General features: G+C 41.1%; 1 protein-coding gene across 1 annotated transcript; it reads left to right on the top strand.

Annotated features, from left to right (window-relative positions):
* Positions 1 to 18622: 18622 nt before the first annotated feature.
* LOC309482346 (uncharacterized protein) lies at positions 18623 to 21629 on the top strand (the record flags this gene model as incomplete). Its single annotated transcript, XM_082147692.1, has 4 exons — positions 18623 to 18766; positions 19145 to 20020; positions 20288 to 20685; positions 21584 to 21629. 4 exons carry the CDS (start codon positions 18623 to 18625, stop codon positions 21627 to 21629), a joined length of 1464 nt encoding a protein of 487 aa, XP_082003818.1.
* Positions 21630 to 24253: the final 2624 nt, after the last annotated feature.

A 24253-nucleotide genomic window follows, 5' to 3' on the forward strand; every position in this document is an offset into this window, starting at 1 on the left:
GTGCCTTTCCTCATTCTTACTTTAGTCTGAAAAGGCAGTTCATTTCATCAACAAAATAGATTGTGTGAATTTTCAGTTGTAACCTTCGGGACACTTTCATTAAAAAAGGAGTGAATGAATGAAAGGAAAGGAAAAGAATGCAGTCAGTGCAGGAATTTAATCACTTGTCTGTTTTCTGTAACATTTGCAGTCTCATTTGTTGACATTAGTTAATACAGTACATTAACATAAACTAACATTGAGCAATATATTTTTAAAGCATTTATTAACCTTTGTTAAAGCAGGGCTCAGTAGTTTCGGGATTTCTTCGCTGTATTCTCGCTTTTTGCTCGCAGGTTTCTCTCTAGAGCTCCCCCCACACCTTCGGAATAGATATTTGACAACACTGTTGTAAAAACTCGTTGGCGATTCTCAGACACCAGAGGCTAGTAGATCAACGACATCAAAGCAGATGGGACATTCTTTAAAACGTCTTCTTCATTCGGGTTCGAACAGCGTGAGGGAGCGCAATAATGACAGCATTTTAGCAGATTTCTTTTGGCCATAAAGCAATTGTTTACATCGCGAGACCTGATATCACTCGATACTTCCTGACGCGGCGGCCGGCGGCCCGCCGGCTCAAAGTTGCAAGTGCGGATTTCCCTCACGGGCACCAGGGGGGTGCGAAACGACCACCATTCAACCCGAAATAAGTAATATAACCATTCCAATGACTCCGAAGCTGTTCAGTTAAGGTAAAAACAAGTTACTTAGTTCACCTTTAATGAAAATGTTAGTTAAATACAGCTTTTGATCTAAAAATATATTAGTAAATGTTGAGATTAGCATGATCTAATATTAATAGGCTACATGCTGTCAAAGTGTCGTTCATTGTTAGTTCATGTTGGCCTGGTTTAGGACAGGGCTTAGATTAAGCCTTAGTTAAGTTAGGACATTTAAGTACCTTTTATGAATGTGCCTTAGAAAATAAACAGTACTAGTGTGCATAGTGGGATACACACCAGTAATAATAGTTAACTAATGAAACCTTACTCCAAAGTGTTGCCAATTATTTTTACTTAGGTTTTAAGCAGTAAGAATACTTAATAGCTAAAAGACATTACTTGTAAGTGTATTATTCTACTCAGGTATGTTTAGCATTATAAATATTATGATAGACTAAAATATACTATACTATATACTATATCATATGCAGATTTAAGCTCTACTCACTGTAACTTAACCTAGTGTTTATTATTGTGATGAGTTTTGAAAACTGGAATCTGGATGAATAAAAGAAAATCCATGTTCTGAAGAAATATGCTGGAGTGATTGTAATTTACCTTGAATGTGAAACATGGCCAGTAAAGGTACAATAAGCAACACATACTTTTGTTAGAAATCCTGCAGTATATTTTATACTTTTTTAGTTGGCAGTTTATAACAAACAAAAGAAGCCAATGTTTTGCTCTGATTCCTTTAGTCACCAAAATAGAAAAACATTAAATTTTTGGTCAATGATAATGAAATTTAAAATATGAATGAAGATGATCTTGTTAAAATAAATAATTTTCTCTGTGTTACACAATTAACATGATCACCGCCAATATAAGGAACCTTACTAGCTCTAACCCTTCCAGGGTAAATGCCAACAAAACAAAGCATCTGATCCATGAGTAAGTAAGTAAGTATGTATGTATATATGTATGTATATGAAGTTATATGTATATAAAGGATGCAACAATATAGTTAGCCCATGGTTCAATACATAGGCCTACATCGTTTTTTTTTTAACTATACGGTTTTCGGTTCGTTCGGTTCTGATGGCTTGGCACATCAGACTGTTTTTTGTTATTCTATGCTTAGGCGACAGGAACAGTAAGAGGTTAAGGAGAAAAAATACTATTTATAAGGCATGCACTGGCTGTCTTCATCCCCAAGGAAAAGGACTCCAGGGAAATTGGCCAATTCCGGAGCATCACATTGCTCAACTTCAAAAGCAAGATTTGCTTCTCCGTCTTAGCAAGAAGAATGACCAACTTCTTGCCGGAGAATGGGTATGTCGACACCAGCTGCCAGAAGGCGGGGGTCCATGACTTCACAGGGTGTGTGGAACACCCTTCAGTAATCTAGGAGCAGATTCAACGGGCCAAGCGGGAAAGATCAGACCTGCACGTCATGTGGCTTGACGTGGTAGCCCACCAGCTCATCGACTACGCCACTGAGTTTTTCCTCATGCCCGGCAGCATTAGGATACTGGTCTCAAATTATTTCAAAGACCTGCAAATGGCCATCTCCCTTCAGGAGTTCTCAACCGGATGGCAGCAGCTGGAGATGGACATCGCCATGGGGTGCTCAATATCCCCCATTCTCTTTGTGTCTGCCTTTGAGATGATCCTCATCGGGGAAAGGCAGGTGGTGGGAGGAGTTAGACAGGCCTTCTGCCAACAACCCCATGTATACATCAAGGCTGCTGAAGAGAATGGATGAGCTAATGTCCTGGGCAAGAATGAAGATCAAACCTGCCAAGTCCCGAAGCCTTTCTCTCAGGAAGGGAGTTAGAAGTGATCGCACCACCTTCACCGTCGGCGGTGAGAAGATCCCCCTTCTTGCTGACCAGCCCATTAAAAACCTTGGGCGACATTATACGGCAGAACTCTCTGACAAACCAGCAGGGGAAGCTGTGATGAATGCCAGCTCCCGGGACAACTTAAGGCCCGGTGCTATCACACCATACTTTACCAGAGGATAATGTGGCCGCTTAAGCTGTCCGAGATCCCATCATCTAAGCAGGCCGGATGGAAAAGCCAACTCGTTTATCCGAAAATGGCTAGGATTGCCATAATGCCTGTCTGAAACTGGTCTCTTCGGAAGAAACACACTCCAGCTGTGATATATTGCACACCCCTGCCCACACCACAGATTTGAAAGACTGTGGTGCTTCCATGTAGCTTACTGAAACCTCACTTCACCACTCACCCTGTTAAAAGTGTGAAATCTGACACCTGCATTGCAATTTTAGCCAAGTACCCCCTAACTTTAGTGCATATTGATTGGATATCTCACGGGCACACACAAACAGTCAATTCGGAAAGAAATAAAATGGATAGAGATTATTTAAATGCAAAACCGATGATACTGAGAATTATGGCATCCCTAATATACTGAGTGTTATTTGGTCATTTTATATTATTATTAAAAGGAATTAAATATTTAAAAGACTACAAGGGATTTAAGGGAATAACAAAAAAGAAATAAGAACGGTAAAGGTTCCAGGTCTATTGTAGTTATTAAGTAATCAATTTAAACTATTTGCAAATAATAAAAATAAATAAAAACATTCACTCTTATTTGTGTCTGATATATCAAAAACGCAAAACATGAATTACATTAATTATATAGCCTATAGCATGTTTTCAATTCAAAACGATGAAAGTTCATAAAATAAAATAAACGTTTAAAAAAAATTGAGTAGTTTGCATCACTGGATATTAGGCTACTGTCGGTCGCTGAACATTTCCATCATAAAACAGTCGTCAAATATTAAATGTTTAGCTATACTCGCCATATATATATATATATATATATATATATATATATAGGTTTTCTTTTTTTACTGGCTGAATGTTTTGTGCCCAATATTTAATTAGATTGTTTTAAAGATTTATGAATACATTTCTCTCTGGTTTTGTTTGGCAGCTGTAGTACATGTTTATGATTATTAGAACACAATCTAAAAAAAAACACTTTTTAAAGCAGAAGTTAAAATCACACAATGAAAAATAAATAATTACAAAAGCACAGTATATAAATTTTAACTGGTAAGATGAATCTGAGCTTAGTAATTGACAGTATATTAGCCTACATTTGATTTACCCCATTACAATAGTCCCTTTACAGTTATTGTTATCATAAAAATACACTTGTAGGTTTAAATAAGGCACATCTAATGTCCAAATAACAAATATTTTAGCATATATTTATATATTATGTACTTTATGTGTCTTTCAATTCAAACACATTTAACACAATTATACAAATGGACAGTTCCTTTAAAGACATCATATTTTCCCCCAATAAATATTCCTTTTTTTCTTTTGTGATAATACCCACCAACACATAGCCTAAAAAACACATAATTAGAACAATAACCAAAAAGTACATATTTAGACACTTTTACATATGATTTAAGGGGAAAAAGACAACAACAAAAAAAAGAATAAAAAAATTGAAATTTAACATTCACATATTTATATCAAACTCTTATAATGACACATAATTCCTAATAGTTATTCAAGTAAAATTATTTAAATATCAAGTATTCAATATTAAATAAGTAAATAAATAAAATAACAAATAACTAGAATTAAAAGGGAGGGAGGGTTATATAAAAATGTAGTTAATGTAGGCTAATATTCTTTGATTTTAGAGCTGCCCATATCTTTTCAAAATGTATACATTTGCTCTTAATTTCATGTTATCCTCTCCATAATGTACTTTAGAAACTAAATCTAACCACTCATTTAAAACTGGGGATTCTTGCTTTCTACAAAAAAATTATTGCATTAAAAGCTGTAATTCTCAGCATTCTAAATAAGTATACGTTATCTTTATTAAAGCAACACTATGTAACTTTTCAACCTTCATAATATATTTCCAAGATCCTTGTGATGGTACATCGACTTACAATAGGTTGAATGACACGTCTGCCATAGCCTGACAGGGTCTGTATCGCTTTTACTGTCTGGCACTATGTAACTTCGGGGTTCGGGTAGTAACCAGAGCACAAAAATAACTACAAAATTCGACTGCTTAAGGCATACGTCACTTCCCCCACCACTTCGTCAAATTTGGACGTGAGAGGCCAGCAGCATTTGTTTTCGGCTTTCGTGCGTATGTTTTTGTCATGGGGGTTGTTTACACCTAGCCACTTCATGCATTTTCTCAGATCGGATAGCTATTTGATCGTGAAAAGTCCAAGTGTAAATGCCCTCCGAAACGCATTTGAGACGGATTTGAATCCGATCCCTCAAACCAGAGATGGGGGACTCGAGTCATATGACTTGACTCGAGTCAGACTTAAGTCGCAAATTTTAGGACTTGAGACTTGCTTGACAAATATTAATAAAAGACTTGACTTGTGAAATAACTTGTCTTTTTAAAAATAAATATCTGTGTTTGAACGCACCGCAACAATCACGTGACGCAGCAGGAACGCGCGCTGTGTGAACAAAAGCCGTAATAATGCAGTGTCTAGTGATGACGCTGAAGCGCGGGATCGTTCGCCAGCTGTGAAACGGTACGTAATGCGCAAGTTTATGATCGAATCAGAGAAAAAAAAAATGCACAAGCGTGGTTTCGCACAAAATGCACAAGCTAGAGAGAGAGAGAGAGCAAACTTAAGACGCTGCTAAGACATTGATTACATGTCTTTAGGGGTTGTGTGTGAACGCAATCTCTGATTCCGGGAAATCACTGGCACTGAATGAACCTAAATCAAACGAACCCGGGTCAAATCTTGGGTCACTTTATCCGTGTATTTTCCGGAATCTCTGTGTGAAAGGGGCTTTGGTCACACACCCTGACAAAGGCTCATTAGCCACAACGCATAACTTTGTGCAAGTACTTGTCACCTGATTTTAAAATATTAAAGCCATGATGAAATAAAGGCTTTCTATATATTTTTAATAATATTCGAGTGCCTTGGATTAATGATTTTTTTTTTATGATCTGAATAATCCCTTACATACAAAAGCACAGAGAAAAAATATTTTCTTGAAAATGAAAATTCCAGTTTTTCTTACCTGCATGCATCCCTTTGTACTGTCTAGTTATATGCTACCAATATAGTCTGCTATCCCAGGGTTAACTTGAATGTTAAAAGAAATATAAAAAAAAAATTTAACTGTAATTTAATAATAATTAATAATGCATTGGTACAGTCTACCGTTCTCTGGGATTTGTTTTCATGATAATCGAATGTAAAGAGTTTTATCTCTAAAAACTGTTTAGCTTATAACGCTAGTATATAGGGCATAGAGTAAGTAAAAAGAAATCGCTAGTTAATACCACTAAAAGATTGTAAAAAGACACCGACACACAAAGAAAAAAAACATACAGACTTTCGAACCGAACCATGCATACACAAATACACAAAACAAAAATTCAAACTTGCAAGCACAACCATGCACACATGCAAACAAACAATTCACTCATACACACGCACACACACACACACACACACATTCACTCACAAATATTAATGAATCAATCACACTCAATCAAATCAGCTCTCTCTCTCTCTCTCTCTCTCTCTCTCTCTCTCTCTCTCTCTCTCTCTCTCTCTCTCTCTCTCTCTCACACACACACTCACACACACACACACACACACACAGACAGACACACACACACGGACATGCAAACAATACACTTTTCACACATACACATGCACACAGATTCATTCACAAATATGAATAAATCACTCACTCACACAGATTAATAATGTACAATAGTCAATCCACCTGATGGAATTTTTATTTTTACAATAGAAGTCGCCTTGGCAACTGCAGTTCATTGGAAAGAAACCGTAGCCAAGGCGACATCTAGTGTATATATCTATACCCGCCCGCGCTCTCAGATCACTTGGACGTGGCTGTGTACAAGAGGTAACAACGATATAAATACTGTTCGTTTTCTCACACAAACCGCTCGTTTTGTGTCTTAGGCCATCAATGTGTATTTACGATGGAATTGTTTAATTTGGACGATGGGGAATTGTTTTAATTTGGACTCTGTGCATGCTCTTTGAGGCGGTGACCATAGACCTGCATTATATGACTGACAGACAAGAACGGTTTGACCTAAAAATATCAAAATTGAAACTACTGCGGAAAAAAAGACACCTACATCTTGGATGCCCTTGAGGTAAGCTAAAACATACCCAAATTTTATTTCAAAGTGAACTATCCCTTTAATCAGTGGAGGCAGGACAGGATGAAAGGAGCCATAGAGGAGTATAGGCAGATTGCTGAGGATGGTGGGGTCCCTCAGCTAAGACTGATCGCCAGGGCATGGAATGTCCCTAAATCTACTCTCCAGTGAATCTAAAACAAAATAAGATTTTACTATTCTACATGTATCAATGTGATTTTTGGTCTTTTATCATAGATTTTTCAGTGTCCCACATTGGGGAAACAACTGTCCCACATTAGGAAGTTGCAGATTGTCTCAGACGACTTGCAATAAGAGCACTAATATGTCTATAATTTCTCTTATGAATGGGTTATCTGAATTTTCTCTTTTGATTTGATTAGGACACATCCTGGGGTTTTTTAAAATGGTATTGGGTGTGGATTTAATGTTTTGGTTACACATCGCAATATGTCACAAAAGTCTAAAGTGCAAAAAATGTCCCACATTAGGGCAATTCACCCTAGCTATACCTCACGAATTAGTTTGCCAGCTGAACTCAGGTGTTGTGAGGTGTATTTATCACGTAGTCCTGAGGGATATCGGACAACGCTGTTGACGTTGATTCCTGCGATTATCATGAGAAAAGCTTTCAATATCTCACATAATTATCATAAATAAGCCTAACGTAGAGGTTGTAAATAGTGTAAACGAGCACAATTTGCAAACTATTATGATAAATTGCAATAATCATGTCTAATGACATCATAACGGCCAATGTTATGAAATAATGCGACGTACATTTAACTTAATTGATGTTATCTGGCATTTTGTAATGTTTACATTCCAATAAAAACAACACAAATTAAATTATACAGTAGGCCTAGACTATAGACTATTTACTTGTGATTTAGCTGCAATCATGTAAAAACGTTATAATATAATATATTTACGACAGTGCAAGTATTCCACAGCGACTCTAGGGGTCGCTGTTTGACAAAAACACAATTTCTACTTAGTGTGGCTTTAAAGGTGCCCTAGAATGTGAAATTGAATTTATCTTGGCATAGTTAAATAACAAGAGTTCAGTACATGGACATGACATACAGTGAGTCTCAAACACCATAGTTTTCTCTTTCTTATTTAAATCTCGTTTTTGAAAAACACCCCTGAAAAACAGGCGAATCTCCACATAACACCAACTGTGACGCAACAGTCGGGATCATTAATATGTACGCCTCCAAAAATTTGCATATGCCAGCCCATGCTCAGTGCCAGGCGGAACTGCGCAGCCGAATCATCGGAAGTTCTGCAGGTGAAGAAACAAGCAGGAGGAGGATCATAGGGGAAATGGCAGATCTATCTATAATCTATCTATCTATCTATAATCGGATACAGCTACAGTTTAATTCGAAGTTGTTAGTTTGCTCTGCCCATTTCACCACGGACTGTTTTTCTAACCTGGAACAATATCAAGCAGCCAGGCTTCTCTCAACGTCTCATACTGACGAAGGGGGCAATTTCAACTAACGTTATATTCCCGCAAGCGGTAAGTAGTGATTTTATTAACGATAATTTACACTGTGTTATCTAGATCCAGCGCGATATTGTTTTTTCCTCGAGAGACATCATGGCTTGCAAACGAGCGAACGAAGCATGGCAGTTGCTCAGTGTTTGGATGTACAAATTAACACAAAAATATTTTTTTAGCTCCTTCATCCGAGCCTCTGGAGAACCAATGGGTTATGTGAATTTCTGATGTGTAATTGTTCAAGTTCAGACAGATAATCTTTCTCTCAAAGTCGTTCAACACTGTTTATGCATCAGTAAATCGCATTGCAGTGATAAGATCTTCATTCACGCGATCAACAGGCTGTCATCTGCTCAGTGGTCATCACTGCAACCTTTTATTGATGGGAATAGATCTAAATACTTAAAAAACTTCTCATGATTCGTAAATCCCGATAGCTGTAATAGAAAAAAACATATAAAAGCTGTAATAGTAAAAGTATTCCAGATAGCTCTACATGTAATGCCAGATATTTCATATGCAAGCATGTCAGCCAATCACAGCCGTGGGCAACAACACTGAAGTCTCACAGCAGACACGCCCCTTCAAACAGAGTGTTCAAATCAGGGGATGAAATCAGGCTAGGAAATATGCCTTTTATTTATAAATTATAACAAATTTTGATCTAAAAAACATACTAACATTATAAGGGCACCCCAGGAAACATAATAAAATAATAAAATAATCCATTCTAGGGCACCTTTAAAGGACAATTCCGGTATTTAACACTTTGAGTCTATTTTGTAGTTTGTTTTGGGTGAACAAGTGTGGTGGACAAAGAAATTTTGACAATGGTTCCTGTCTCGACTTTTTGACTATTTTAGGATTGCCCATGACCGCTTTAGAATGGGAGTCTATGGCCATGCACAAACATGTCCTTAAAACAACCCTTAACGTTCGTTTTCAAAACTGTGCAACTCACCGAGTGGTTAGTGGTGTTCGTTGATGTTCCAAAACAAGTAGCGTAGCGAAATACAGAACGTTAAGGGTTGTTTTAAGGGCATGTTTGTGCATGGCCATAGACTCCCATTCTAAAGCGGTCATGGGCAATTCTAAAATAGTCAAAAAGTCGAGACAGGAACCATTGTCAAAATTTCTTTGTCCACCACTCTTGTTCATCCAAAATAAACTCCAAAATAGACTCAAAGTGTTAAATACCGGAATTGTCCTTTAAGTAGCATAGGTCCTATACCCAACACTATATTTTGTATCTTTATATATTTCGTTTCTTAAAAACATCTTCCCTGAATTAGGCTACTTCTGTTCAATTTTTTTTATTAGAAGTATAAAATATATGAGTGTAATGAGCTAGAAGTTCACTGCAACTTATCCAACATCCTAAAGATAAATTATTATAATTAGAAGATATTTCTGGTGTTATAAAATATCGCATAAAAATTTTCCAAGCAAAATGTATATTTTAGTCAGAATTATTGCGCTCCTATTTGGCGCGCATGAGCGCAGCAGCGCTCGTTCAATATGAAGATTAGCAGCAAAATGGAAACATTTGCACGACTTTCTAACATTTACAGATGGAGAATATAACTGTAAAATGTACGTTTTGCACTGAGGAAAAAATGTAACAAACGCAAAAAACAGCACAAAATATACGCTGTTTGATGGTGGATCGATTTGATCCACGATCGACCTCTAGGGCTGCTTCAGAAACGCGTGCACACGCAATTATCTAGACTAGATAAACCTGGATCAAATTAGTAAGATTGCGTGAACTTCAATTACCTTTTATGGAACCACTTTAGCCCCAACTTATTTGTTAGGCTCATTCAAGTCCGGTTTTGGAGTTTTGGCTTTTCTAAGCGTCTTTTATGGAACAACCCTCTGGGGAGTTACCTAGGTGTTGTTTTATGTAAGTCACGTGACATTTAACCTATCCACCTTATTCTTGGTCAAACAACGCCATCAAAAGGCAGAAAGAGAACGTAAAGGGAAAAGTATCAAAACAATATTCACAACGCGATGGCAACTAATAGCAACAGGGTTACGACCGTTACTAAAGAAAAGAATGAGCGTACAAAGCAGAGCGGAAGGAAAACAAGTTGCCTCCTCGCGTTCTTTTCAGCGTCCTTTTAACTGCTGGCGGGAAACTTGATTGGCTGCGGAGGAGGTGATGTCACGCCACTGATAGAAACTGACAGCCCTCCAAGCCAACAGCAGACCAGAGGAGGAGCGAGCCTAAGAAAATGTCAGAGAGAGAGAGAGAGCACAACCACAGGGAGTCAGGTACGTAACACACCACAACAGCTACACTGACGGTGTGTGTCCACTACAGTATGGAAGGCCAAAGGGGCCAAAACGTGTGAAACTGTCGCATAAACACGTAAGTGATCAAGTATTCCAATGTATAAATGTGACCCTGGACCACAAAACTAGTCACGTGTAATTTTTTGGAAATTGAGATTTATACAACATCTGAAAGCTAAATAAGCTTTCCATTGATGTATTGTTTTGTTAGGATAGGACAATATTTGACAGATATACAACTAAGGGGTGCAAAAAAATCTAAACATTGAGAAAATTGTGTTTAAAGTTGTCCATTTATGTTCGCGATTGTGCTGCATTCACTCACAAAAATAAATGTTTTATATATTTACAGTAGGAAATTTACTAAATATCTTCATGGAACATGATCTTTACTTAATATCCGAATGATTTTTGGCATAAAAGAAAAATCGATAATTTTGACCCATACAATGTATTGCACAAATATACACGTGTAACGGAGGCCAGCTAGTAGTTGCTGTGCGTGTAAACCTCACTCCTCTGATCTCAATATGCTGACTCTCACGCCGGAGACCTGGGTTCGAGGCCCGCACAGAGTGGGGCGAGTAGGACCCGGGTGGAGGGGTTACAATGGTGCCGTGACCCAGATGGGAGTGAGGTTTGGTGGGGTGAGTGTAACGGAGGCCAGCTAGTAGTTGCTGTGCGTGTAAATCTCACTCCTCTGATCTCAATAGGCGCTCTGGTGACAAACGCTAGAGGCTGCAGTCTTTAGCCTCCTTGTTAGAGCGCCTGCCTCTCATGCCGGAGACCTGGGTTCGAGGCCCGCACAGAGCGAGGCGAGTAGGACCTGGGTGGAGGGGTTACACATGTGCTACCTGTGACTGGTTTTGTGATCCAGGGTCACAAATAAGCTTTCCTTCGATTCCTCCGTCCTCCTTTTCTTTCCTTGCAGCCTTCCCTTGCATCCTACAGGGGGTGGAGCTGAGACGCGACGAAAGGAAGCGGGGAAAGGAAACAAGGATGCACAAATAAGAATTGAGAAGCATAGGATGGAGGACGGAGGAGACAAGGAGGGATATTGAGAAGCACCCTATGTCTATGGTGGTTACAACCCTGGATTTAAGAAGCTAAACATTTAATATTTGACAACTGTTTTACGATGGAAATGTTCAGTGACCGACAGTAATATCCAGTGATGCAAACTACTCAACTTTTTTTTTAACTTTTTTTTATATGCTATTTTTTAGGCTACATGATTCATGTAATTCATTACTGAATGTAACGTTTGTTTTTTTTTCAATATATTCGATGGATAAGAGTGGGGGGGGAAAAGTTGGTCCCCCAGTGTTCCAGACAGACGCCCTGCTACTTCAAACTGTCCTACTAAACATTTGTGTATATACTTTTATGTGTATATACTGTATTTGTGTAAGTAACATAATAATTATTATTTACTGATGTGTACAATGTATCTAAAGCCAGCGGCTTCTCAGCAGCAACATCTTCAAACTTCTCAAGTGGCTCTGGATACTTTATTGAATACATAGTTGACTACTTTATAAACTATAGTCTACTTCATTAAAGGGGTGGTTGATTATGATTTCACTTTTCTAACTTTAGTTAGTGTGTAATGTTGCTGTTTGAGCATATAACATCTCCAAAGTTACTCAAAGCAAAGGGAGGTCTACAACAAACGGCTGGTAGGGACTACACGACATTCCTCCCGGGTTAGTGACATCACCAACCCTAAAATGTTCATAAACCCCGCCCCCAGGAACGAGATTTATGGATTATCATGACAGAATATGCGAATCAATAACTAGAAGATAACTACACATAAGCTACATAAATTCATCAACTAACCATTCAGAAACGTCCTGTTGCATTCTACATGTTGACATGATGTCTCTCCATCTTTGTCTGAATTCGGTTTGAACATAAAAGGCTAATAGTTTTTGAAATTTTCAGTGCATGTCTGTGTGAGTGCAAGCTGTTGAAGCTCCGCCCTCTGTGCCGGGAGCAGCAGCTCATTTGCATTTAAAGGAACAGACACAAAACGGTGCGTTTTTGCTCCCCCTAAAAAATGTACAGCTTTAACATGCTATATAAAAATATCTGTGGGGTATTTTGAGCTAAAACTTCACATACACACTCTGGGGACATCAAAGACTTATTTTACATCTAGTGAAAATGGCATTATACCACCCCTTTAACAGTTAAATCGTTTTTCCAAAAGTACTTCCTACATTGCAAATATGTGTAAACTGCATTTTCTGTTACTGGGTTCTGGGAAGAACTGTTCTGAAGTCTTTTTTTCTTTTTTCTTTCTTTTTTAAATCAGGTTACGATTTACAGATTTTATATTTAATTAAGGGTACATTTTAGAATAATATAATGATGTGGTTGGTGGCATGAGATGTGCTTTCATATGGGTCTAGTCTAGAGCAATAGCTTTGTTTGTGTTTTGTGTAATGTATTCTTTCTTTGCCATTTTAAATGAATCAGATTTGCTGCAAAGCAAGATCATTAAATGTTTGTTCCTGTTCTATGCTGTCTGGGGGAAAAAAGAACAAAATACAATTTTAAATGTTTCTGCTTAACCAATAATAAAATGCCTTTGCATTTAATTTCATGCATGGCATTGTAGACTTTCTTTGTGTGTGTATTTTATCACTTTTCAAAGCTTCAGAATTTGACATTAATGATAAAACAGAAAGATAGAAAAACAGGATGGATTCTGATTGACTGTCAATGATTTTTATCATTCATTAACTAAAAAAATTTATTCCAAAGATATTGTTTCTTTGTGCTGTTAATGTTATAGTTGTGGTTTGGTCTCTGCTATTATTTTACATTTAGATTTAGAGTTTTTTAACTATATCTTTATTGGTATCATTAGTTTTTAGAATAGTATCATCAGTATATTATGAACGGGCCTTTAGTCCTCAACAAATGTGAACAGTCAAACACTTTTGTTATTTAGATTTGTTTTTCTGAAATTTACCTTTCAAAAACTTCCTGTCAAAATTCCTAGCAAACTCAGTTTTGTATTAAACTCAGCTTTTGTGTATGTTAGAATTCAAGTATGGTGTACCTTAATAATGATGTATGGCAGGTTTCATGCAAATTGTCATGCAAGGTTTAGCTTCAGCCCTGATCAAACTGGATTTGAAGAACCCTGGTGTATGATGTTTTAAGGAAGTTTTTAGGAGAAAGTGTAATGGAGGTGCCAGATAAATGTCAAAAAAGAAGGGTGTGTCATTTGAAAAACTAGAACTAGAAATGATAAAGTCAAACAAGTTAACCAGGTAACCTACAAATGTTGTGGTTTCCATGAAGATTGTAAGTTCATCATTTGGCACATTTTGTCCAACATAATTAGTTCTCTTTTAAGGAAACATCATCGCCTCGTCATGGTGTTGACAGTGGAAATCCCTTCAGCGAAAGCCACTGTCTGAGTCACGTATAATAGGCTACACGCCAAGCTATTTGCCTATGGGGAAGACAGGTGACGCAACAATGTGCAAAATCAATTCTATAAATACCACCTGTGCGAGAGTGTCATCGGCTTGTCTCGCCTGGCCTGTTTGTCAATGTGGAATTGTTGTCTGGTTGGTTTAATTATATCCTGGTTTTCTGTTCCATTATTTTAAATTCCAAATGTTTCCAAAACGCACAAATGTTACTTTGAACAAATAATTACCAATAATTAAAGCAACTAATTTAATACTTGTGAATTAGTTAACTTGCTGGGTCAAAATGAAACACTAATAAAAATATTTCTTCTTGCCTTAATTGGACCGAACAGTTTATAAGCAGACTGGAGGAGGGAAAGAGAATGAGATTGTAATATGTCAGGTCTTCAAATAACTAAAAAAAACCCCATCAAATACAGATGAGCACTTGCTACACACTTGAGATGTATTTGAATTATCAGTATGAATGATCATACTGCAACATTTTCTTTCTGAAAAACCTTTTTAATGACATAATATTATAACGGTCTATATAAATGATCAGATTATATACTGAATATGCAGTAATGCGAATTATTTTACATTTATTTAATTTAACTTAATTTTCATTTCATTTTTCTTTTTTGGAATTGAATTCCAGCCCTATATATTTCCTTGCAGGAAAATCCGCTAGATGGAGCTGTTCTCTCTGGCATCTGCAGCTCATATGCATAAAAAGTTGGGGTTGCCTGAGTTGATGCAGGAAATCAGCAGTCTGATAAAGACGTTTAATTAAGTATTTTATTTGATAGAAAAATACCAAACTTAAACTCTTTAAGAGTTTTAAACTCTTAGCCTTTAAAATACAAAGTACAAAACAGCATTTTGTATTTCATATATATATATATATATATATATATATATATATATATATATATATATATATATATATATATGAAATACTGCAGATTATGATATGTGGTACAGAGAGAATGTGCAACGGTATCTCACGACCAGTTCGTACTAATGAGTAAAAGGTGGCTATAATTCGTACGAGTGTGATCATATGAATTCGGACGAATTAGCAAGCTAGTAAAATTCGTATGAATTATGTCTGTGAAACTCTGTTAAATCATGTCAAGGTGTTATATGTGAGACTATGAGATTGTATCCTAATAACAGGGTGTTTATTGTCATTTACTGTTGAACTTGAGACAAAAAATCTAGGTCAAGATGAAATAGCAGCTGAACTCTTGGATCTTAAAGAGTCTTGAGGTTGAAACAAACAAAGCAAATATGTATTCTAATGGCTGTTTCACATGAAACCTATTAATTATCATGAAACCTGAGAAATCAAATGATTAATGTTTTTGTCATAATTTGTAACCACAAATTATCATGTTATCATGTGTTCTTATGAATAGTTTATTTTATATCTTAATTTTTTGCTTTGTCCATGAACTTCACTCATTTTTGAGTGAGATAAAAGTATAAAGTTAATTTGAGTTTGTTGGGAAAAAAATGGATAACAATCACTTACTCTGAGAGAGAATGTTTTCATTAATTGTGCACAATTCAGAGTAAGTCATTTTATCCATTCATGATGGGGAAAAAAATGATCTATTCATTCAACCCGATCACACGGCAATTCATACAAATTGTGGCTAATTCAGAGAGTAAACGTTTAGCGGCAGTGAGTCATGTAATGTTTTACTAAGCATGAGGTCCAGAAAGTTCCTAGTACTTGAGATTTACAGGACAAGCAAGCCAACAATGCCAACTTTTTATTAGTACCAACATGTGAACTACAGCGTTATCTCCTAACAAGTAGCCTACACATATTTCATCATGATTAGATGCAAACTTTCACATGGCTGCTAAATCCTGAAGAGAAGCAACACATTTAGCAAAGAATCAGAAATATAGGCTATGGAGAGAACTCAGAAACGAAAAACTGAAAACGTTACGCCCAAAACACACCCATTACTCTTTAAGAGAATAGGGACAACCCTTTTAGACCATGCGCCGGGCTCGCCGACCATTTTTCCCTTGTTAAAGTGGATCGAACAGTACACTCATGTGCACTTGCGCCCTGCTCTTTAGACCATGCGCTTAGATCGTTAAAAAAGGGCCCTAAGTTTTGATGGGCGTGCTGCATTAAAGACTTGGAAGTAAACACCCACTGCTAATATTGGGTATCATTTTCAGCGTCCTTGTCATTACACAAGTGGAATTTTGTAAACTTCCGATGTTGAAAAAATTTCTTGTTACAGAGTTTAAATATTTCCCAACAATGTTAAACATTTATGCGTATTACAATTGCTTAATAAGTCTTGGTTGTGGCCAATAAAGTTTAAACTTGAGTTTCCATAATTGACAAAAGATGACTTGCTTTGTTTTGTGTAAACTGAAATTGTGTATTATGAATGAATATTTGGTCTTCACGCCGTCGTTCTTATAGGCTGTTCATCATTCATCCTTATCGATGAAGTGAAAAACATAGGCCTATACTGTATATTGTCATTTGCAGTGTTGTGTTTTAAATAAAATGAAACATTGTAATGTCTTACTGATGACAAACCAGAAGATCTCGCTCACTGAAGCTTTTACTTTGGCATCACAGCGATCAAAAACATAACAAAAGCAGCATTCTCTACGTGCTTTCTTCAGTATGCGATAAGCAGAACCTGATTTCACATCTTTGTTGATCCTGGAACAACATTCCAATCAACCAAACTGATTTGAGGGACACATTTACAATTTATGTTAAGTTTAGGCTTACAACCAGGGTTAGGTGCTTCTGCATCAGTGTTATTCACTTATCTTGTCCATCTGATTTTAGGGATAACTTAAGGGTAGGGTTTATACAAGTTTATATGGTTAGGATTACATTTTCAGACAGGAATATTGTTCAATGATCAAATTTCTTTACCCAGGAACGCATCTATCTCGGCAAAATCAGGACATTCAATGTAGTTGGCACTGTGTCCTCTTTTATTTTCAGTCTCTCTGAAAAGTCAAACTGTGTCTTGTTTAAAACAAATCCGCAGTAAAATGAAGCGAACAACATAACAGTAGGGTTGCCAGCTTCAGAAAAGAAAAATGCGGGACAATCGTGGTTCTTTACAGGAAAATAAGGGACACTCAAAATATTTGTACTGTATCACACAGTATATGTCATTTCAGGTTCATATGTGTTTAAAAGGTTCTCAGACATAAACACATTTGTTTTGCTTAACCTATTTATGTACAGTTTAATTCTAAAACAAATTTTATGGTCACACAAAAAAGTCACATTACACACAAACCATAGTTCAAAATAATAGCATTTATCTGAAATAGAAAGCTTTTGTAACATTATACACTACATTTTTAAGAAATTAAAGAAAGTAATAGCCTACTTTTATTCAGCAAGGACGCTTTAATCAAAAGTGACGGTAGAGACATTTATAATGTTCCAAAAGTTTTGTATTTCAGATAAATCTACTTTGAACCTTCTATTCATCAAAGAATCCTGACTTCTTTTTTTTTTAAACATTAATAATAATCAGAAATGTTTCTTGGGCAGCAAATCACATCAGCATATTATTCCCTCAGGAAGATTTCATGTTTTCTTGCGTGGCTGGATGTTGGACTCATGGACAATAATCAAGTTGTTTGAATTCGTTAAAACTGATTTGCCGAAATCAAAACCCGGTCGGACAGTGAAAGGGATTAGCCGTTAGCGCGAGTCCGGATTGAACCGGGAGCGACCAGACAGCAGAGGATTCTGTTCGCAAATCAAACAATGATTTCTCCCAAAAGAATAATTCTGTCACATGCCTGTCCTGTCTCGTGTAGCACATGTGGTGTTTGTGTTCCTGTCACTGTTTTGACCCCACCCTCCTTGTTATCTCATTATTGGTTTCATTTGCCCCACCTGTTGTTCCTCATCACCTGCCTGATTTGTCCCTTTTATAAGTTCCTTTGTGTTTGCAGTCTGTGTCGGATCGTTGTCTTGTACACGTCTCCTGTTCCCCCGTGACCCTGTTTGGTATGTTCATTTTTGAAGTTGTGGTTGTTTTGTATTTAGTTATGTTTTCCCCCTCGTGGGTTTTGTTTTGTGTTTAGTGTTTCTTTTTGTAATAAATATCGTTTTTTCCCTTTGCATTTTGAGTCCTCACCTAGTTTCTTTAGATTTACGTGACATAACGATCCGACCATGTCGAGGACTCCGCAAGGGGTTTCACGTCACCCACCAGCCCCCTCTGTTGCGTGCCCCCAATACGAACGTATTATTCGTTTTCAGGCACTTAGTTCCCTCCGCCAGCAAGGGGCTGATTTGAGGAAATTCGCGGCCGAATTCCTTAGAGCGGCGGAGGGCCTACAACTGAACGAGGGGCCTCTTAAGGACCTTTTCTTTTATGCACTCGATGAGCCCATGGACTGGTTACTTAGGAGGGCGTATGAAAGAAGTACCTTTGAGGCAATGGTGGAGGGTCTCGCTCGCTTGCAGGAGCGAGAGGCCAGGAAGAGGGTCCCGAGTCCAGTGGTCCCAGTTCCGGTGGTCCCGAGTCCAGTGGTCCCAGTTCCAGTGGTCTCGAAACGGAGGAGGAAGAGGAAGACTCCCTCCGTGACTGTTCCGGTGGCCTCAGTTCTGGTGGTCCCTGTTCCGGTGGTCCCTGTTCCGGTGGTCCCTGTTCCGGTGGTCCCTGTTCCGGTGGTCCCTGTTCCGGTGATCCTGCTCGCACTGCCTGCACCACCTCAGCGATCCGTCACGCTGCCCAGCCCAGAGAATGCATCGCCGCTGCCCAGCCCGGAGAATGCATCGCCGCTGCCCAGCCCGGAGAATGCATCGCCGCTGCCCAGCCCGGAGAATGCATCGCCGCTGCCCAGCCCGGAGAATGCATCGCCGCTGCCCAGCCCAGAGAATGCATCGCCGCTGCCCAGCCCAGAGAATGCATCGCCGCTGCCCAGCCCAGAGAATGCATCGCCGCTGCCCTGCCCAGAGAATGCATCGCCGCTGCCCAGCCCAGAGCTCCATCCGCCATTAATTCCGTCCAGACCTGAACCTGCACTTCACCATCGAAGACGGCGGAGGAGGAGGAAGACCTCCGGCCTCCCCAATGACCCGGAGGCCGTCCCCGAGCAGCCCGCCATCGTCCCAGAGGCCGTCCCCGAGCTGCTCGTCCTGCCGGTCCCGCCCACGCTGCTAGCCCTGCCGGCTCCGCCCACGCCTACCGAGCCTGTGTCTTCGGACAAGATGGCCGCCGCCGAGCCTGTTCACGTCACGTCTGCCGAGCCTGTGTCTTCGGACAAGATGGCCGCCGCCGAGCCTGTTCACGTCACGCCTGCCGAGCCTGTGTCTTCGGACAAGAAGGCCGCCGCCGAGCCTGTTCACGTCACGTCTGCCGAGCCTGTGTCCCCTGACAAGATGGCCGCCGTCGAGCCTGTGTCTGTTCCTGAGTCGGTGGTGTCTGTTCCTGAGCCCTCAATGACCGCGACACTGGCCATTATGGCCACAGCCATGTGGTGTGTGTGGGCTACGCACACACTTGGGCCGGTGGTGTCTGTTCCTGGTCCGCTGATATCTGTTCCTGAGCCGGTGGTGTCTCTTCCTGAGCCGGTGGTGTCTGTTCCTGAGCCGGTGGTGTCTGTTCCTGAGCCGGTGGTATCTGTTCCTGAACCGGTGGTGTCTGAGCCGGTGGTATCTGTTCCTGAGCCGGTGGTGTCTGTTCCTGAGCTGGTGGTGCCAGTTCCAGTTCCAGTGCCTGAGCCGGTGGTGCCAGTTCCAGTGCCTCAGCCGGTGGTATCTGTTCCTGAACCGGTGGTGTCTGAGCCGGTGGTGTCTGCTCCTGAGCCGGTGGTGTCTGCTCCTGAGCCGGTGGTGTCTGCTCCTGAGCCGGTGGTGTCTGCTCCTGAGCCGGTGGTGTCTGCTCCTGAGCCGGTGGTGTCTGCTCCTGAGCCGGTGGTGTCTGCTCCTGAGCCGGTGGTGTCTGCTCCTGAGCCGGTGGTGTCTGCTCCTGAGCCGGTGGTGTCTGCTCCTGAGCCGGTGGTGTCTGCTCCTGAGCCGGTGGTGTCTGCTCCTGAGCCGGTGGTGTCTGCTCCTGAGCCGGTGGTGTCTGCTCCTGAGCCGGTGGTGTCTGCTCCTGAGCCGGTGGTGCCAGTTCCAGTGCCTGAGCCGGTGGTGCCAGTTCCAGTGCCTGAGCCGTTGGTGCCAGTTCCAGTGCCTGAGCCGCTGGTGTTTGTTCCAGTGCCTGAGCCGGTGGTGCCAGTTCCAGTGCCTGAGCCGCTGGTGTTTGTTCCAGTTCCTGCGCCCTGGCCGCCCGAGGGGTCGTCTCCTCCCTGGCCGCCCGAGGGGTCGTCTCCGCCCTGGCCGCCCGAGGGGTCGTCTCCGCCCTGGCCGCCCGAGGGGTCGTCTCCGCCCTGGCCGCCCGAGGGGTCGTCTCCGCCCTGGCCGCCCGAGGGGTCGTCTCCGCCCTGGCCGCCCGAGGGAGGGTCTCCGCCCTGGCCGCCCGAGGGAGGGTCTCCGCCCTGGCCGCCCGAGGGAGGGTCTCCGCCCTGGCCGCCCGAGGGAGGGTCTCCGCCCTGGCCGCCCGAGGGAGGGTCTCCGCCCTGGCCGCCCGAGGGAGGGTCTCCGCCCTGGCCGCCCGAGGGAGGGTCTCCGCCCTGGCCGCCCGAGGGAGGGTCTCCGCCCTGGCCGCCCGAGGGAGAGTCTCCTCCGCCCTGGCCGCCCGAGGGAGAGTCTCCTCCGCCCTGGCCGCCCGAGGGAGAGTCTCCTCCGCCCTGGCCGCCCGAGGGAGAGTCTCCTCCGCCCTGGCCGCCCGAGGGAGAGTCTCCGCTCCGCCCTGGCCGCCCGATGGACTCTCCGCTCCGCCCTGGCCGCCCGATGGACTCTCCGCTCCGCCCTGGCCGCCCGATGGACTCTCTGCTCCGCCCTGGCCTCCCGAACTGTCCATTTTCCCTGCCCCACCCTGGTCTGTCTTTCCTGTTCCCCCTGTCCCGCCCTGGTCTGTCTTTCCTGTCCCTCCCGTCCCGCCCTGGTCTGTCCCTCCCGTCCCGCCCTGGTCTGTCCCTCCCGTCCCGCCCTGGTCTGTCCCTCCCGTCCCGCCCTGGTCTGTCCCTCCCGTCCCGCCCTGGTCTGTCCCTCCCGTCCCGCCCTGGTCTGTCCCTCCCGTCCCGCCCTGGTCTGTCCCTCCCGTCCCGCCCTGGTCTGTCCCTCCCGTCCCGCCCTGGTCTGTCCCTAGTGGAGCGTCTGGTAGCCGCTCCTTAAGGAGGGGGTAATGTCACATGCCTGTCCTGTCTCGTGTAGCACATGTGGTGTTTGTGTTCTTGTCACTGTTTTGACCCCACCCTCCTTGTTATCTCATTATTGGTTTCATTTGCCCCACCTGTTGTTCCTCATCACCTGCCTGATTTGTCCCTTTTATAAGTTCCTTTGTGTTTGCAGTCTGTGTCGGATCGTTGTCTTGTACACGTCTCCTGTTCCCCCGTGACCCTGTTTGGTATGTTCATTTTTGAAGTTGTGGTTGTTTTGTATTTAGTTATGTTTTCCCCCTCGTGGGTTTTGTTTTGTGTTTAGTGTTTCTTTTTGTAATAAATATTGTTTTTTCCCTTTGCATTTTGAGTCCTCACCTAGTTTCTTTAGATTTACGTGACATATTCTCAATTTAGAGTTTGTTATTCGTATGGTCTGATGCGCGTGAGTGTGGACTGTGATTGGATGATGACCGGTGTCGTGATCATTGTCAAGTGTTGTGTTGCTGTTGTTTCAGTCAGTGGTTAGATCAGCGTAGCAGTCAATAAACGGGACAAGGGAGGTCCCGTACGGGACATATAAATTAGGCCCAATATACGGGACATCCCGGCTAATTCGGGACAGTTGGCAACCCTACCGAACAGTGTCTTACTGACGCGATCTGACTGGAACTTCATTAAAAAAAGTTTCTTTCTTAATGTTAGGATCACAAGGATGGCAATGCAAAGACTCTGTTTTTCTACAACTTGCCACTTCAAAATGTCTTGTAATATTCAGAGGCATCTCTATCGTTTTGTTGTTGGAGTATTCCTCTGTTTGACACGCGTAAATCGGTGGGCGGGGCTATAGAGGCAATGATGTAGAAGTAGGCGTTGATCTTCTTCTGAAAGAGGCGGTCTTTTGGTTCACTATGACATAGTAATGTGACAAAATTCGAAACTAGTTGTTTTCGGAGCTTGGTTTTTGGACTGCTGTTTTTGGACCAACAAGGAAGTTTTAAGTTCTGAAATGTACAGGATATTTTTTCATCAATTCATCAATGGCAGTAGGTATATTAGGCTGCTGTCACTTTAAGAACAAATGCGCGGATCAAATACTGACACACATTTGTTTACCGCCATTTAAAGGTTGTATCAGTGATTTCAGGCCCAAAAAAGGCCCAAACATAAATGATCACATTCATCTAATCTTTCCTAACGATCCACTAGCTGCCTGCCCCATAAGCAGGCCGTCAAAAAAAACGCTTCTCTGTAGGCAGCCTAGGCTCTGAGATCTGCACACAAAACAATTGGTTTCATCAACCACTCAAAACCCAAATAAATAGTGTTCCAACCAATCACCGACAGGGGGTGGGGGTTGTGAGGTTTTGTGCTCGACTCCGACTTCGCGTGCAGCCGTGCATGAGCGCAAAACCTCACAACACCCACCCCCTGTCGGTTGTTATATGTGTAATATTAAAGTTACACATTGTAGCTTTAAGACATAAACAACTGTTTATATGAATACTCCGCACAATGGACATTTTGCCACAATTGCGTGTGTATTTGACCATTTAAGCACAATAAGCTGCGAAAGAGAACTGAATTTGGGATCGCATGGTGTCTGAGAGAGGCGCCTTTCTGTGCGCACAGGCGGCTGGTCTCGTCTTGCACTCGCGGTACTTTGATGGCACACACGATTGTGACGTGGAAGCAGTGCTGATAAAAGCAGAGATTTTTTTTATTTTATTATTATACCTTTATTTAACCAGGTTAATCGGTTGAGAACAGGTTCTCATTTGCAACCGCGACCTGGCCAAGATAAGGCGCAGGGTACAAGGCGACATGAAATTACACATGACATACCAACATTCAACTACACAGTCATAAATATAGAAGACATTCAGATTCAGTTAAAAAGTATTAAACATTGTATAAAAATGAAAATTGAAAAACTTGATAGTTTAATAATGTAAAATGGCAGTGTAAGAGAAATGGCAGTAGGATAATAGTATTATATAATAAATTGATAATGTGCAAATAAATGCAATGACAGCCATTTAGCTGTATGTGCAAAAATACACAAGTCTTTGTTCACAAAGAGCATCAACATGTACAGAGATCCGTTAGTAAATTTGAGAGTAAAACTTTAAAAGTAGTGATCGAAACAGTGGATTCTAATTTAAGAGACTTTTGTAAAGTGTTCCAATCATTTGCAGCAGAAAATTTAAAAGAAGAGCGGCCGAAAGATGTGCGGGCTTTTGTAGGGTCTAGAGATATATTTACTCGAACGCAAATTAAATTCAGGCACTGATATGGTTATTAAAGTACTTAGGTAAGATGGTGTTTTGCCTAGTATGGACTTGTAAATTAACTGATACCAGTGATTTAGGCGCCGGTTGTGTAACGAAGGCCATCCAACTAGTGAGTAAAGAGTGCAGTGGTGGGTGTTATATGGGGCTTTAGTAATAAAGCGAATAGCACTGTGGTAAACAACGTCCAATTTCTTGAGTAAAGAATTAGAAGCGGTTCTGTAGACAACATCACTAAAGTCAAGCATTGGGATGATGGTCATTTTCACAAGGGCCTGTTTTGCAGGAAGAGTAAATGAAGCTTTATTTCGAAATAGAAACCCAATCCTGGACTTGACCTTTGACTGGAGATGGTTTATGTGGGTTTGAAAGGAGAGCGAGGGGTCTAGCCAGACCCCTAGGTATTTATATTTCTCCACATATTCCAGCTTAGACCCATTCAAGGTGGTGATGTTTATTGGGCACGAAGATACAGAATGAGTCCGATTAAAAATCATGCATTTTGTTTTACTAGAGTTAAGAGACAATTGAAGATCACAGAAGGCTAATTGAATGTCTTCAAAACTCTTTTG

The sequence above is a fragment of the Leuciscus leuciscus genome, assembly GCF_965113295.1.
Source record: "Leuciscus leuciscus genome assembly, chromosome: 19".
Lineage (NCBI taxonomy): Eukaryota > Metazoa > Chordata > Actinopteri > Cypriniformes > Leuciscidae > Leuciscus > Leuciscus leuciscus.